The following is a 19,653-nucleotide window of genomic DNA, read 5'->3' on the forward strand; positions in this document are numbered from 1 at the left end:
TTGTATGAAGCTCAACCCCCAGATGGGAGGGAGAGAATGATGGATTTTTTGGATCGGCTGGAAATTCCCAAGGTGGAAGTGCAGGAAAGGGTGGGACTGGGAGCACAGATCACGGTAGAAGAAGTGGTGAAAGGAATTAGGAACATGCAGACGGGAAAGGCCCCGGGACCGGACGGATTCCCAGTTGAATTTTACAGAAAATATTTGGACTTGCTCGCCCCGCTACTGACGAGGTGCTTTAACGAGGCAAAGGAAAGGGGACAACTGCCCCCGACTATGTCTGAAGCAACGATATCGCTTCTCTTAAAGAAGGAAAAGGATCCGCTACAATGCGGGTCCGACAGACCAATTTCCCTCCTAAATGTGGATGCCAAGGTCCTGGCCAAGGTAATGGCAATGAGAATAGAGGAATGTGTCCCGGGGGTGGTTCATGAGGACCAAACTGGGTTTGTGAAGGGGAGACAGCTGAACACGAATATACGGAGGCTGTTAGGGGTAATGATGATGGCCCCACCAGAGGGTGAAACGGAGATAGTAGTGGCGATGGATGCCGAGAAAGCATTTGATAGAGTGGAATGGGATTATCTGTGGGAGGTGTTGAGGAGATTTGGTTTTGGAGAGGGGTATGTTAGATGGGTGCAGCTGTTGTATAGAGCCCCAGTGGCGAGTGTGGTCACGAATGGATGGGGATCGGCATATTTTCGGCTCCATAGAGGGACAAGGCAGGGATGTCCTCTGTCCCCATTACTGTTTGCACTGGCGATTGAGCCCCTGGCGATAGTGCTGAGAGGTTCCAAGAGATGGAGGGGAATACTTAGGGGAGGAGAAGAACACCGGGTATCTTTATATGCAGATGATCTGCTACTATATGTGGCGGATCCGGCGGAGGGGATGCCAGAAATAATGCGGATACTTGGGGAGTTTGGGGATTTTTCAGGGTATAAATTGAACATGGGGAAGAGTGAGCTGTTTGTGGTGCATCCAGGGGAGCAGAGTAGAGAAATAGAGGACCTACCGTTGAGGAAGGTAACAAGGGACTTTCGTTACCTGGGGATCCAGATAGCTAAGAATTGGGGCACATTGCACAGGCTAAATTTGACGCGGTTGGTGGAACAGATGGAGGAAGATTTCAAGAGATGGGATATGGTAGCACTGTCAATGGCAGGGAGGGTGCAGGCGGTTAAGATGGTGGTCCTCCCGAGATTCCTCTTTGTGTTTCAGTGCCTCCCGGTGGTGATCACGAAGGCTTTTTTTAAAAGGATAGAAAAGAGCATCATGGGTTTTGTTTGGGCCGGGAAGACTCCGAGAGTGTTTTCCCAAAGGTAGGGGAGTCTAAAACTAGAGGGCATAGGTTTAAGGTGAGAGGGGAGAGATTCAGAAGGGCCCAGAGGGACAATTTCTTCACTCAGAGGGTAGTGAGTGTCTGGAATGGGCTGCCAGAGGTAGTAGTAGAAGCGGGTACAATTGTGTCTTTCAAAAAGCATTTAGATGGTTACATGGGTAAGATGGGTATAGAGGGTTATGGGCCAAGTGCGGGCAACTGGGACTAGCTTAATGGTAAAAAACTGGGCGGCATGGACTGGTTGGGCCGAAGGGCCTGTTTCCATGCTGTAAACTTCTATGATTCTATGATTCTATGAGTGAGGAAGGGATTCTTACAGCGTAGTAGGGATAGGGGGGGGCTGGCACTACCGAGCCTAAGTGAGTATTATTGGGCCGCTAATATTTCAATGGTGAGTAAGTGGATGGGAGAGGAGGAAGGAGCGGCGTGGAAGAGATTAGAGAGGGCGTCCTGTAGGGGGACCAGCCTGCAGGCTATGGTGACAGCCCCATTGCCGTTCTCACCGAGGAACTATACCACGAGTCCGGTGGTGGTAGCTACACTGAAGATTTGGGGACAGTGGAGACGACATAGGGGAAAGACCGGAGCATTGGGGGGGTCCCCGATAAGAAACAACCATAGGTTTGCCCCGGGGGGAATGGATGGGGGATATGGAATGTGGCAAAGAGCAGGAATAACGCAATTGAAAGATCTATTTGTGGATGGGAAGTTCGCGCGTCTGGGAGCGCTGACCGGGAAATATGGGTTGCCCCAAGGGAATGCATTCAGGTACATGCAATTGAGGGCTTTTGCGAGGCAACAGGTGAGGGAATTCCCGCAGCTCCCGACACAAGAGGTGCAGGACAGAGTCATCTCAAAGAAATGGGTGGGGGATGGTAAGGTGTCGGATATATATAGGGAAATGAGGGACGAAGGGGAGACTATGGTGGACGAACTAAAAGGGAAATGGGAAGAAGAGCTAGGGGAGGAGATCGAGGAGGGGCTGTGGGCAGATGCCCTTAACAGGGTAAACTCGTCGTCCTCGTGCGCCAGGCTAAGCCTGATTCAGTTTAAGGTATTACACAGGGCACATATGACTGGAACACGGCTCAGTAAATTTTTTGGGGTGGAGGATAGGTGTGCGAGGTGCTCGAGAAGCCCAGCGAATCATACCCATATGTTTTGGTCATGCCCGGCACTACAGGGGTTTTGGGTGGGGGTGACAAAGGTGCTTTCGAAAGTAGTAGAAGTCCGGGTCGAACCAAGCTGGGGGTTGGCTATATTTGGGGTTGCACAAGAGCCGGGAGTGCAGGAGGCGAGAGAGGCCGATGTTTTGGCCTTTGCGTCCCTAGTAGCCCGGCGCAGGATATTGCTAATGTGGAAAGAAGCCAAGCCCCCGGGGGTGGAGACCTGGATAAATGATATGGCGGGGTTCATAAAGTTAGAGCGGATTAAGTTCGTCCTAAGGGGGTCGGCTCAAGGGTTCACCAGGCGGTGGCAACCGTTCGTCGAATATCTTGCGGAAAGATAGATGAGGGAGAAAGAAGGCAGCAGCAGCAGCCCAGGACTTGGGGGGGGGGGGGGGGGGAGGGATGGGGGTGGGGGGTGGGGGGGGTGGCCTGAGACAATTAGGGCTAGTTTTTATTTTTGTTATTTAATATTTATTATTTGTTGTTGTTTTTTTTTTCTTGTTTAAATAAAAAAGGTCATTATTATCTGTATTGTTATAATGTTGTGTAAAGGATGCACAATGTACTGTGTTGGTTGACCAAAAATTTTCAATAAAATATTTATTTTAAAAAAAATACTCACACTCACCGTACACTCAATACTCACACTCACCGTACACTCAATACTCACACTCACCGTACACTCAATACTCACACCCTCCGTACACTCAATACTCACACTCACCGTACACACAATAGTCACACTCACCGTAAACTCAATACTCACACTCACCGTACACTCAATACACACACTCACCGTACACTCAATACACACACTCACCGCACACTCAATACTCACACTCTCCGTACACTCAATACTCACACCCTCCGTACACTCAATACTCACACTCACCGTACACTCAATACTCACACTCACCGCACACTCAATACTCACACTCTCCGTACACTCAATACTCACACCCTCCGTACACTCAATACTCACACTCACCGTACACTCAATACTCACACTCACCGCACACTCAATACTCACACTCTCCGTACACTCAATACTCACACCCTCCGTACACTCAATACTCACACTCACCGTACACTCAATACTCACACTCACCATACACTCAATACTCACACTCACCGCACACTCAATACTCACACTCTCCGTACACTCAATACTCACACCCTCCGTACACTCAATACTCACACTCACCGCACACTCAGTACACACACTCACCGTACACTCAATACTCACACTCACCGTACACTCAATACTCACTTTCACCATACACTCAATACTCACACTCACCGTACACTCAATACTCACACTCACCGTACACTCAATACTCACTTTCACCATACACTCAATACTCACACTCACCGTACACTCAATACTCACACTCACCGTACACTCAAAACTCACTTTCACCATACACTCAATACTCACACTCACCGTACACTCAATACTCACTTTCACCATACACTCAATACTCACACTCACCGTACACTCAATACTCACACTTACCGTACACACAATACTCACATTCACCGCACACTCAATTCTCACACGCACCCTACACTCAATACTCACGCGCACCGTACACTCAATACTCACACTCACCGTAAACTCAATACCCACACTCACCGCACACTCAATACTCACACTCACCGTACACTCAATACTCACACTCACCGTTAACTCAATACTCACACGCACCGTACACCCAATACTCACACTCACCGTACACTCAATACTCACACCCTCCGTACACTCAATACTCACACTCTCCGTACACTCAATACTCACACTCACCGCACACTCAATACTCACTTTCACCATACACTCAATACTCACACTCACCGCATACTCAATACTCACACTCACCGTACACTCATACTCACACTCACCGCACACTCAATACCCACACTCACCGTACACTCAATACTCACACTCACCGTACACTCAATACTCACACTCACCGCACACTCAATACTCACACTCACCGTACACTCAATACTCACACTCTCTGTACACTCAATACTCACACTCTCTGTACACTCAATACTCACACTCACTGTACACTCAATACCCACACTCACCATACACTCAATACTCACACTCACCGTGCACTCAATACTCACACCCTCCGCACAGTCAATACCCACACTCACCGTACACTCAATACTCACACTCACCGTACACTCAATACTCACACTCACCGTACACTCAATACTCACACTCACCGCACACTCAATACTTACACTCACCGTACACTCAATACCCACACCCTCCGTACACTCAATACTCACACTCACCGTACACTCAATACTCACTTTCACCATACACTCAATACTCACACTCACCGTGCACTCAATACTCACACTCACCGCACACTCAATACTCACTTTCACCATACACTCAATACCCACACTCACCGTACACTCAATATTCACACTCACTGTACACATAATACTCACACTCACCGCTCACTCAATACTCACACTCACCGTAAACTCAATACTCACACTCACCGTAAACTCAAAACTCACACTCAATACTCACACTCAATACTCACACTCGCCGTACACTCAATACTCACACTCACCGTACACTCAATACTCACACTCACCGTACACTCAATACTCACACCCTCCGTACACTCAATACTCACACTCACCGCACACACAATACTCACACTCAGCGTACACTCAATACTCACACTCACCGCACACTCAATACTCACACTCTCCGTACACTCAATACTCACACCCTCCGTACACTCAATACTCACACTCACCGTACACTCAATACTTACACTCACCGTACACTCAATACTCACTTTCAGCATACACTCAATACTCACACTCACCCTACACTCAATACTCACACTCACCGTACACTCAATACCCACACTCACCGTACACTCAATACTCACACTCACCGCACACTCAATACACACACTCACCGTACACACAATACTCACTTTCACCGTACACTCAATACTCACTTTCACCATACAATCAATACTCACACTCACCGTACACTCAATACTCACACTCACCATACACTCAATACTCACACTCACCGTACACTCAATACCCACACTCACCGTACACTCAATACTCACTTTCACCGTACACTCAATACTCACTTTCACCATACACTCAATACCCACACTCACCGTACACTCAATACTCACTTTCGCCGTACACTCAATACTCACTTTCACCGCACTCTCAATACTCACACTCACCGTACTCAATACTCACACCCTCCGTACACTCAATACTCACTTTCACCATACACTCAATACTCACACTCACCGTACACTCAATACTCACCCTCACCGTACACTCAATACTCACTTTCACCGTACACTAAATACTCACACTCACCGTACACTCAATACCCACACTCACCGCACACTCAATACTCACACTCACCGTACACTCAATACTCACACTCACCGCACACTCAATACTCACACTTAATACTCACACTCACTGCACACTCAATACTCACACTCACCGTACACTCAATACTCACACTCACCGTACACTCAATACTCACTTTCACCATACACTCAATACTCACACTCGCCGTACACTCAATACCCACACTCACCGTACACTCAATACTCACACCCTCCGTACACTCAATACTCACACCCTCCATACACTCAATACTCACTCTCACCGTACACTCAATACTCAATTTCACCATACACTCAATACTCACACTCACCGTACACTCAATACTCACACTCACCGTACACTAAATACTCACACTCACCGTACACTCAATACTCACTTTCACCATACACTCAATACTCACTTTCACCGTACACTCAATACTCACACTCACCGTACACTCAATACCCACACTCACCGTACACTCAATACTCACTTTCACCATACACTCAATACTCACACTCACCGTACACTCAATACTCACACTCACTGTACACACAATACTCACACTCACCGTACACTCAATACTCACACTCACCGCACACTCAATACTCACACTCACCATACACACAATACTCACTTTCACCATACACTCAATACTCACACTCACCGTAAACTCAATACTCACACTCACCGTACACTCAATACTCACTTTCACCATACACTCAATACTCACACTCACCATACACTCTATACTCACACTCACCATACACTCAATACTCACACTCACCGTACACTCAATACTCACTTTCACCATACACTCAATACTCACACTCACCGTACACTCAATACTCACACTCACCGTACACTCAATACTCACACTCACCGTACACACAATACTCACACTCACCGTACACTCAATACCCACACTCACCGTACATTCAATACTCACTTTCACCATACACTCAATACTCACACTCACCGTACACTCAATACTCACACTCACCGTACACTCAATACTCACACTCTCCGTACACTCAATACTCACACTCACCGCACACTCAATACTCACTTTCACCATACACTCAATACTCACACTCACCGCACACTCAATACTCACACTCACCGTACACACAATACTCACACTCACCGCACACTCAATACTCACACTCACGGTACACTCAACACTCACACTCACCGTACACACAATACTCACACTCACCATACACTCAATACTCACACTCACCGTACACTCAATACTCACACTCACCGCACACTCAATACTCACACTCACCGTACACTCAATACTCACGCTCACCGTACACTCAATACTCACACTCACCGTACACTCAATACTCACACCCTCCGTACACTCAATACCCACACTCACCGTACACTCAATACTCACACTCACCGTGCACTCAATACTCACACCCTCCGTACACTCAACACCCACACTCACCGTACACTCAATACTCACACTCACTGTACACTCAATACTCACACTCACCGTACACTCAATACTCACACTCACCGCACACTCAATACTCACACTCACCGTACACTCAATACCCACACCCTCCGTACAGTCAATACTCACACTCACCGTACACTCAATACTCACTTTCACCATACACTCAATACTCACACTCACCGCACACTCAATACTCACACTCACCGTAAACTCAATACTCACACTCACCGTACACTCAATACTCACACTCAATACTCACACTCACCGTACACTCAATACTCACACTCACCGTACACTCAATACTCACACGCTCCGTACACTCAATACTCACACTCACCGTACACTCAATACTCATACCCTCCGTACACTCAATACTCACACTCACCGCACACTCAATACTCACACTCACCGTACACTCAATACTCACTTTCACTGTACACTCAATACTCACTTTCACCACACACTCAATACTCACACTCACCGTACACTCAATACTTACACTCACCATACACTCAATACTCACACTCACCGTACACTCAATACTCACACTCACCGTACACTCAATACCCACACTCACCGTACACTCAATACTCACACTCACCGTACACACAATACTCACACTCACCGTACACTCAATACCCACACCCTCCATACACACAATACTCACACTCACCGTACACTCAATACCCACACTCACCGTACACTCATTACTCACACTCACCGTACACTCAATACTCACACCCTCCGTACACTCAATACTCACACTCACCGTACACTCAATACTCACACTCACCGTACACTCAATACTCACTTTAACCATACACTCAATACTCACACTCACCGTACACTCAATACTCAGTTTCACTGTACACTCAATACTCACTTTCACCACACACTCAATACTCACACTCACCGTACACTCAATACTCACACTCACCGTACACTCAATACTCACACTCACCGTACACTCAATACTCACTTTCACCATACACTCAATACTCACACTCACCGTACACACAATACTAACACTCACCGCACACTCAAAATCCACACTCTCCGCACACTCAATAATCACACTCACCGTACTCTCAATACTCACACTCACCATACACTCAATACTCACACTCACCGTACACTCAATACTCACACTCACCGTACACTCAATACTCACACTCACCGCACACTCAATACTCACACTCACCGCACACTCAATACTCACACTCACCGTACACTCAATACTCACACTCACTGTACACTCAATACTCACACTCAATGTACACTCAATACCCACAATCACCATACACTCAATACTCACACTCACCGTGCACTCAATACTCACACCCTCCGTACACTCAACACCCACACTCACCGTACACTCAATACTCACACTCACCGTACACTCAATACTCACACTCACCGCACACTCAATACTCACACTCACCGTACACTCAATACCCACACCCTCCGTACAGTCAATACTCACACTCACCGTACACTCAATACTCACTTTCACCATACACTCAATACTCACACTCACCGCACACTCAATACTCACACTCACCGTAAACTCAATACTCACACTCACCGTAAACTCAATACTCACACTCAATACTCACACTCACCGTACACTCAATACTCACACTCACCGTACACTCAATACTCACACGCTCCGTACACTCAATACTCACACTCACCGTACACTCAATACTCATACCCTCCGTACACTCAATACTCACACTCACCGCACACACAATACTCACACTCACCTTACACTCAATACTCACACTCACCGTACTCTCAATACTCACACTCACCATACACTCAATACTCACACTCACCGTAAACTCAATACTCACACCCTCCGTACACTCAATACTCACACTCACCGTACACTCAATACTCACACTCACCGTACACTCAATACTCACTTTAACCATACACTCAATACTCACACTCACCGTACACTCAATACTCAGTTTCACTGTACACTCAATACTCACTTTCACCACACACTCAATACTCACACTCACCGTACACTCAATACTCACACTCACCGTACACTCAATACTCACACTCACCGTACACTCAATACTCACTTTCACCATACACTCAATACTCACACTCACCGTACACACAATACTAACACTCACCGCACACTCAAAATCCACACTCTCCGCACACTCAATAATCACACTCACCGTACTCTCAATACTCACACTCACCATACACTCAATACTCACACTCACCGTACACTCAATACTCACACTCACCGTACACTCAATACTCACACTCACCGCACACTCAATACTCACACTCACCGCACACTCAATACTCACACTCACCGTACACTCAATACTCACACTCACTGTACACTCAATACTCACACTCAATGTACACTCAATACCCACAATCACCATACACTCAATACTCACACTCACCGTGCACTCAATACTCACACCCTCCGTACACTCAACACCCACACTCACCGTACACTCAATACTCACACTCACCGTACACTCAATACTCACACTCACCGCACACTCAATACTCACACTCACCGTACACTCAATACCCACACCCTCCGTACAGTCAATACTCACACTCACCGTACACTCAATACTCACTTTCACCATACACTCAATACTCACACTCACCGCACACTCAATACTCACACTCACCGTAAACTCAATACTCACACTCACCGTAAACTCAATACTCACACTCAATACTCACACTCACCGTACACTCAATACTCACACTCACCGTACACTCAATACTCACACGCTCCGTACACTCAATACTCACACTCACCGTACACTCAATACTCATACCCTCCGTACACTCAATACTCACACTCACCGCACACACAATACTCACACTCACCTTACACTCAATACTCACACTCACCGCACACTCAATACTCACACTCTCCGTACACTCAATACTCACACCCTCCGTACACTCAATACTCACACTCACCGTACACTCAATACTCACTTTCACCATACACTCAATACTCACTTTCACCACACACTCAATACTCACACTCACCGTACACTCAATACTTACACTCACCGTACACACAATACTCACACTCACCTTACACTCAATACTCACTTTCACCATACACTCAATACTCACTTTCACCACACACTCAATACTCATACCCTCCGTACACTCAATACTCACACTCACCGCACACACAATACTCACACTCACCTTACACTCAATACTCACACTCACCGCACACTCAATACTCACACTCTCCGTACACTCAATACTCACACCCTCCGTACACTCAATACTCACACTCACCGTACACTCAATACTCACTTTCACCATACACTCAATACTCACACTCACCGTACACTCAATACTCACTTTCACTGTACACTCAATACTCACTTTCACCACACACTCAATACTCACACTCACCGTACACTCAATACTTACACTCACCATACACTCAATACTCACACTCACCGTACACTCAATACTCACACTCACCGTACACTCAATACCCACACTCACCGTACACTCAGTACTCACACTCACCGTACACACAATACTCACACTCACCGTACACTCAATACCCACACCCTCCATACACACAATACTCACACTCACCGTACACTCAATACCCACACTCACCGTACACTCATTACTCACACTCACCGTACACTCAATACTCACACCCTCCGTACACTCAATACTCACACTCACCGTACACTCAATACTCACACTCACCGTACACTCAATACTCACTTTAACCATACACTCAATACTCACACTCACCGTACACTCAATACTCAGTTTCACTGTACACTCAATACTCAATTTCACCACACACTCAATACTCACACCCTCCGTACACTCAATACTCACACTCACCGTACACACAATACTAACACTCACCGCACACTCAAAATCCACACTCTCCGCACACTCAATACTCACACTCACCGTACTCTCAATACCCACACTCACCATACACTCAATACTCACACTCACCGTACACTCAATACTCACACTCACCGTACACTCAATACTCACACTCACCGCACACTCAATACTCACACTCACCGCACACTCAATACTCACACTCACCGTACACTCAATACTCACACTCACTGTACACTCAATACTCACACTCAATGTACACTCAATACCCACACTCACCGTACACTCAATACTCACACTCACCGTGCACTCAATACTCACACCCTCCGTACACTCAACACCCACACTCACCGTACACTCAATACTCACACTCACCGTACACTCAATACTCACACTCACCGCACACTCAATACTCACACTCACCGTACACTCAATACCCACACCCTCCGTACAGTCAATACTCACACTCACCGTACACTCAATACTCACTTTCACCATACACTCAATACTCACACTCACCGCACACTCAATACTCACACTCACCGTAAACTCAATACTCACACTCACCGTAAACTCAATACTCACACTCAATACTCACACTCACCGTACACTCAATACTCACACTCACCGTACACTCAATACTCACACGCTCCGTACACTCAATACTCACACTCACCGTACACTCAATACTCATACCCTCCGTACACTCAATACTCACACTCACCGCACACACAATACTCACACTCACCTTACACTCAATACTCACACTCACCGCACACTCAATACTCACACTCTCCGTACACTCAATACTCACACCCTCCGTACACTCAATACTCACACTCACCGTACACTCAATACTCACTTTCACCATACACTCAATACTCACTTTCACCACACACTCAATACTCACACTCACCGTACACTCAATACTTACACTCACCGTACACTCAATACTCACACTCACCGTACACTCAATACTCACACTCACCGTACACTCAATACCCACACTCACCGTACACTCAATACTCACACTCACCGTACACACAATACTCACACTCACCGTACACTCAATACCCACACTCACCGTACACTCAATACTCACACCCTCCGTACGCTCAATACTCACACCCGCCATACACACAATACTCACACTCACCATACACTCAATACCCACACTCACCGTACACTCATTACTCACACTCACCGTACACTCAATACTCACACCCTCCGTACACTCAATACTCACACTCACCGTACACTCAATACTCACACTCACCGTACACTCAATACTCACTTTAACCATACACTCAATACTCACACTCACCGTACACTCAATACTCAGTTTCACTGTACACTCAATACTCACTTTCACCACACACTCAATACTCACACTCACCGTACACTCAATACTCACACTCACCGTACACTCAATACTCACACTCACCGTACACTCAAAACTCACTTTCACCATACACTCAATACTCACACTCACCGTACACTCAATACTCACTTTCACTGTACACTCAACACTCACTTTCACCACACACTCAATACTCACACTCACCGTACACTCAATACTCACACTCACCGTACACTCAATACTCACACTCACCGTACACTCAATACTCACACTCACCGTACACTCAATACCCACACTCACCGTACACTCAATACTCACACTCACCGTACACACAATACTCACACTCACCGTACACTCAATACCCACACTCACCGTACACTCAATATTCACACTCACCGTACACTCAATACTCACACCCTCCGTACACTCAATACTCACACTCACCGTACACTCAATACTCACACTCACCGTACACTCAATACTCACTTTAACCATACACTCAATACTCACACTCACCGTACACTCAATACTCAGTTTCACTGTACACTCAATACTCACTTTCACCACACACTCAATACTCACACTCACCGTACACTCAATACTCACACTCACCGTACACTCAATACTCACACTCACCGTACACTCAAAACTCACTTTCACCATACACTCAATACTCACACTCACCGTACACTCAATACTCACTTTCACTGTACACTCAACACTCACTTTCACCACACACTCAATACTCACACTCACCGTACACTCAATACTCACACTCACCGTACACTCAATACTCACACTCACCGTACACTCAATACTCACACTCACCGTACACTCAATACCCACACTCACCGTACACTCAATACTCACACCCTCCGTACACTCAATACTCACACCCTCCATACACACAATACTCACACTCACCGTACACTCAATACCCACACTCACCGTACACTCATTACTCACACTCACCGTACACTCAATACTAACACTCACCGCACACTCAATACCCACACTCACCGTACGCTCAATACTCACACCCTCCGTACACTCAATACTAACACTCACCGCACACTCAATACTCACACCGTCCGTACACTCAATACTCACACTCACCGCACTCTCAATACTCACACTCACCGTACACTCAATACTCACACTCACCGTACATACAATACTCACACTCACCGCATACTGAATACTCACACTCACCGTACACTCAATACTCATACTCACCGCACACTCAATACTCACACTCACCGCACACTCAATACTCACACTCACTGCACACTCAATACTCACACTCACCGCACACTCAATACTCACACTCACCGTAAACTCAATACTCACACTCACCATACACTCAATACTCACACTCAACGTACACTCAATACTCACACTCACCGCATACTCAATACTCACACTCACCGTACACTCAATACCCACACTCACCGTACACTCAATACTCACACTCACCGCACACTCAATACTCACACTCACCGTACACTCAATACTCACACTCACCACACACTCAATACTCACACTCACCGTACACTCAATACTCACACTCAACGTACACTCAATACTCACACTCACCGCACACTCAATACTCACACTCACCGTACACTCAATACTCACACTCACCGTACACTCAATATTCACACCCTCCGTACACTCAATACCCTCACCGTACACTCAATACTCACACTCACCATACACTCAATTCTCACACTCACCGTGCACTCAATACTCACACTCACCATACACTCAATACTCACACTCACCGTCCACACAATACTCACACTAACCATACACTCAATACTCACACTCACCGTACACTCAATACTCACACTCACCGTACACTCAATACTCACACTCACCGTACACTCAATACTCACTTTCACCATACACTCAATACTCACACTCACCGCACACTCAATACTCACACTCACCGTACACTCAATACTCACACTCACCGTACACTCAATACCCACACTCACCGTACACTCAATACTCACTTTCACCATACACTCAATACCCACACTCACCGTACACTCAATACTCACACCCTCCGTACACTCAATACTCACACCCTCCATACACTCAATACTCACACTCACCGTACACTCAATACTAACACTCACCGCACACTCAATACTCACACCCTCCGTACACTCAATACTCACACTCACCGTACACTCAATACTCACACTCACCGTACACTCAATACTCACACTCACCGTACACTCAATACTGACACTCTCCGTACACTCAATACTCACACTCACCGCACACTCTATACTCACTTTCACCATACACTCAATACCCACACTCACCATACACTCAATACTCACACCCTCCGTACACTCAATACTCACACCCTCCATACACTCAATACTCACACTCACCGTACACTCAATACTAACACTCACCGCACACTCAATACTCACACCCTCCGTACACTCAATACTCACACTCACCGTACACTCAATACTCACACTCACCGTACACTCAATACTCACACTCACCGTACACTCAATATTCACACCCTCCGTACACTCAATACCCTCACCGTACACTCAATACTCACACTCACCATACACTCAATTCTCACACTCACCGTGCACTCAATACTCACACTCACCATACACTCAATACTCACACTCACCGTCCACACAATACTCACACTAACCATACACTCAATACTCACACTCACCGTACACTCAATACTCACACTCACCGTACACTCAATACTCACACTCACCGTACACACAATACTCACACTCACCGTACACTCAATACACTCACCGTACAGTCAAAACTCACACTCACCGCACACTCAATACTCACACTCACGGTACACTCAATACTCACTTTCACCATACACTCAATACTCACACTCACCGTACACTCAATACTCACACTCACCGTACACTCAATACTCACTTTCACCATACACTCAATACTCACACTCACCGCACACTCAATACTCACACTCACCGTACACTCAATACCCACACTCACCGTACACTCAATACTCACTTTCACCATACACTCAATACCCACACTCACCGTACACTCAATACTCACACCGTCCGTACACTCAATACTCACACCCTCCATACACTCAATACTCACACTCACCGTACACTCAATACTAACACTCACCGCACACTCAATACTCACACCCTCCGTACACTCAATACTCACACTCACCGTACACTCAATACTCACACTCACCGTACACTCAATACTCACACTCACCGTACACTCAATACTGACACTCTCCGTACACTCAATACTCACACTCACCGCACACTCTATACTCACACTCACCGCACACTCAATACTCACTTTCACCATACGCTCAATACTCACACTCAACGTACACTCAACACTCACACTCACCGCACACTCAATACTCACACTCACCGCACACTCAATACTCACTTTCACCATACACTCAATGCTCACACTCAACGTACACTCAATACTCACACTCATCGCACACTCAATACTCACACTCACCGTACACTCAATACTCACACCCTCCGTACACTCAATACTCACACTCACCGCACACTCAATACTCACACTCACCGCACACTCAATACTCACACTCACCGTACACTCAATACTCACACTCACCGTACACTCAATACTCACACTCACCGCACACTCAATACTCACACTCATTGCACACTCAATACTAACACTCACCGTACACTCAATACTCACACTCACCGTACACTCAATACTCACACTCACCGCACACTCAATACTCACACTCAATACTCACACTCAATACTCACACTCACCGTACACTCAATACTCACACTCACCGTACACTCAATACTCACACTCACACCAACACCCAATATACACTCAATACTCACAGTCTCGCACACATTTACACACAGAGCCACAGACTCTCACTCACACACACACTCACACACTCACACAGACACTCACACACACACTCACTCACTCACACAGCCACTCACACACACACTCACTCACTCACACAGACACTCACACACACATTCACACAGAAAAATACTCACTTTCACTGTACACTCAACACTCACTTTCACCACACACTCAATACTCACACTCACTGTACACTCAATACTCACACTCACCGTACACTCAATACTCACACTCACCATACACTCAATACTCACACCCTCCGTACACTCAATACTCACACTCGCCGTACACTCAATACTCACACTCACCATACACTCAATACTCACACCCTCCGTACACTCAATATTCACACTCACCGCACACTCAATACTCACACTCACCGTACACTCAATACTCACACTCACCGTACACTCAATACTCACACTCACCGTACACTCAATACTCACACTCACCGTACACACAATACTCACACTCACCATACACTCAATACTCACACTCACCGTACACTCAATACTCACACTCACCGCACACTCAATACTCACACTCACCGTACACTCAATACTCACGCTCACCGTACACTCAATACTCACACTCACCGTACACTCAATACTCACACCCTCCGTACACTCAATATTCACACTCACCGCACACTCAATACTCACACTCACCATACACTCAATACTCACACTCACCGTACACTCAATACTCACACTCACCGCACACTCAATACTCACACTCATTGCACACTCAATACTAACACTCACCGTACACTCAATACTCACACTCACCGTACACTCAATACTCACACTCACCGCACACTCAATACTCACACTCAATACTCACACTCAATACTCACACTCACCGTACACTCAATACTCACACTCACCGTACACTCAATACTCACACTCACACCAACACCCAATATACACTCAATACTCACAGTCTCGCACACATTTACACACAGAGCCACAGACTCTCACTCACACACACACTCACACACTCACACAGACACTCACACACACACTCACTCACTCACACAGCCACTCACACACACACTCACTCACTCACACAGACACTCACACACACATTCACACAGAAAAATACACACACATTCACAAACAGTCACACAAGTACCACACAGATACAGATGCACACACAGTGTCACACACAGACACCGACACCGACACACACACTGACACACACTGACACACACACTCACACTCACACTGACACACTCACTCACACACTAGTCACACACTCACTCACTCACTCGCAGACACACAGTCATGCACTCAGGCACACACTCACACACACTATTCAGACAGACACATACTCACTCTCTCGCACAAACACACTCACACACCACTCATACACAGATACACACTCACTCAGTTACACTCTCTCACACATGCACACACTCCCACACACACACTCTCACACACCCACAGTCACATGCTAACTCACTCACATTCTCTCTCACTCACACTCGCTCTCACACTCACCACTCAGACACAAACACACAGTCACACACTCACACTCTCACACAGAAACCATTCAGACACAGATGCACACACACACACACTCACACACACATACTCACTCACACCCTCTCTCACACACACTCACTCACACTCCCTCACACACACTGACACAGTCATGAACCCACTCTCTCTCTCTCTCTTTGCCTCTCTCTCTCTCCTTCTCTCTCTCTCTCTCTCTCTGTCTCTCTCTCTCTCTGTCTCTCTCTCTTTGCCTCTCCTCATGCCCAGAACCCTAAGAAACACTTACACTTCCACGCTCCAGATCATTCTGCAGCCAGTTATCCAGTTTAGTTTTCTCGCTCTCTCCTTCCTCTCCTACCAGCGTGACATAGATGTAATTGTGTGTCCCAGAGTAGTACGTGGTGCCTGTTGCCACCGTGACCCTGTAGGTGAACATTTCCACCACGTTGTGGTGAGGGGTGAGAGAGCGTCGCTTCCTGCAGGAGTGAAAGGCTTGGAAGACTGGATGAGGAAGCGGGCAGGGCTGAGTCAACACACACTCAGCACTGGATAATATTACAAGTCAGGGATTTCAAAAGGCTGGGCTATAAAAAGTTGGACAGCAACCAGGCGTGTTTCGAGCAGCCTGTTGGAACAGGTGCTCATGCAGTAACCTGAGCTGCTGACTGCGAACACGGGATTGTGCATAAGACCATAAGACATAGGAGCGGAAGTAAGGCCATTCGGCCCATCGAGTCCACTCCGCCATTCAATCATGGCTCATTTCAACTCCATTTACCCGCTCTCTCTCTCAAGAGCCCTTAATTCCTGGAGAAATCCAGAATTTATCAACTTCTGTCTTAAAGACACTCAACGTCCCGGCCTCCACCACCCTCTGTGGCAATGAATTCCACAGACCCACCACTCTCTGGCTGAAGAAATTTCTCCTCACCTCTGTTCTAAAGTGACTCCCTTTTATTCTAAGGCTGTGCCCCCGGGTCCTAGTCTCCCCTGCTAATGGAAACAACTTCCCTACGTCCACCCTATCTAAGCCATTCATTATCTTGTAAGTTTCTATTAGATCTCCCCTCAACCTCCTAAACTCCAATGAATATAATCCCAAGATCCTCAGACGTTCATCGTATGTTAAGGCCTTCCATTCCTGGGATCATCCGTGCAGTTAAAGGACCCTCCATTGCCCAAGATCAGGTACTGAGACGTCAATCTGTGGAGGAAAGTCCATACCGTTAGCCTGAGTCCTATGACCCCCTGACTGAAACTACAGGGTGAATACTTTATTGTGCTGGGGAGGCATTTAAATTACATTCACGTCACACAAGTGCCAGGCAATGATCATGACCAACAAGAGACAATCTAACCATCGACCCTTGACATTCAATGTCATTACCATTGCTGAATCCCCCACTAGCAACATCCTGGGGGTTACCATTGATCAGAAACTGAACTGGGCCCAGCCATCATCCAGGAGAAAGCAGCCCCATCTATCAGATCATACGACCATAAGACATAGAAGCAGATTTAGGCCACTCGGCCCATCGAGTCTGCTCCACCATTCGATCATGGCTGATATTTTT

General features: G+C 46.7%; 1 protein-coding gene across 1 annotated transcript in view; it reads right to left on the reverse strand.

Moving 5' to 3' along the window:
• The window catches only part of LOC140404576 (polyunsaturated fatty acid 5-lipoxygenase-like), a 70,767-nt gene extending 52,069 nt beyond the window's left edge, over positions 1–18,698 (reverse strand). Inside the window, 1 exon segment of the mRNA XM_072493179.1 lies at positions 18,366–18,698. Coding sequence (XP_072349280.1) covers positions 18,366–18,515 — 150 coding nt within the window. The 5' untranslated portion in view covers positions 18,516–18,698.
• Positions 18,699–19,653: the final 955 nt, after the last annotated feature.

The sequence above is a fragment of the Scyliorhinus torazame genome, chromosome 31, assembly GCF_047496885.1.
Source record: "Scyliorhinus torazame isolate Kashiwa2021f chromosome 31, sScyTor2.1, whole genome shotgun sequence".
Classification (NCBI taxonomy): Eukaryota; Metazoa; Chordata; class Chondrichthyes; order Carcharhiniformes; family Scyliorhinidae; genus Scyliorhinus; species Scyliorhinus torazame.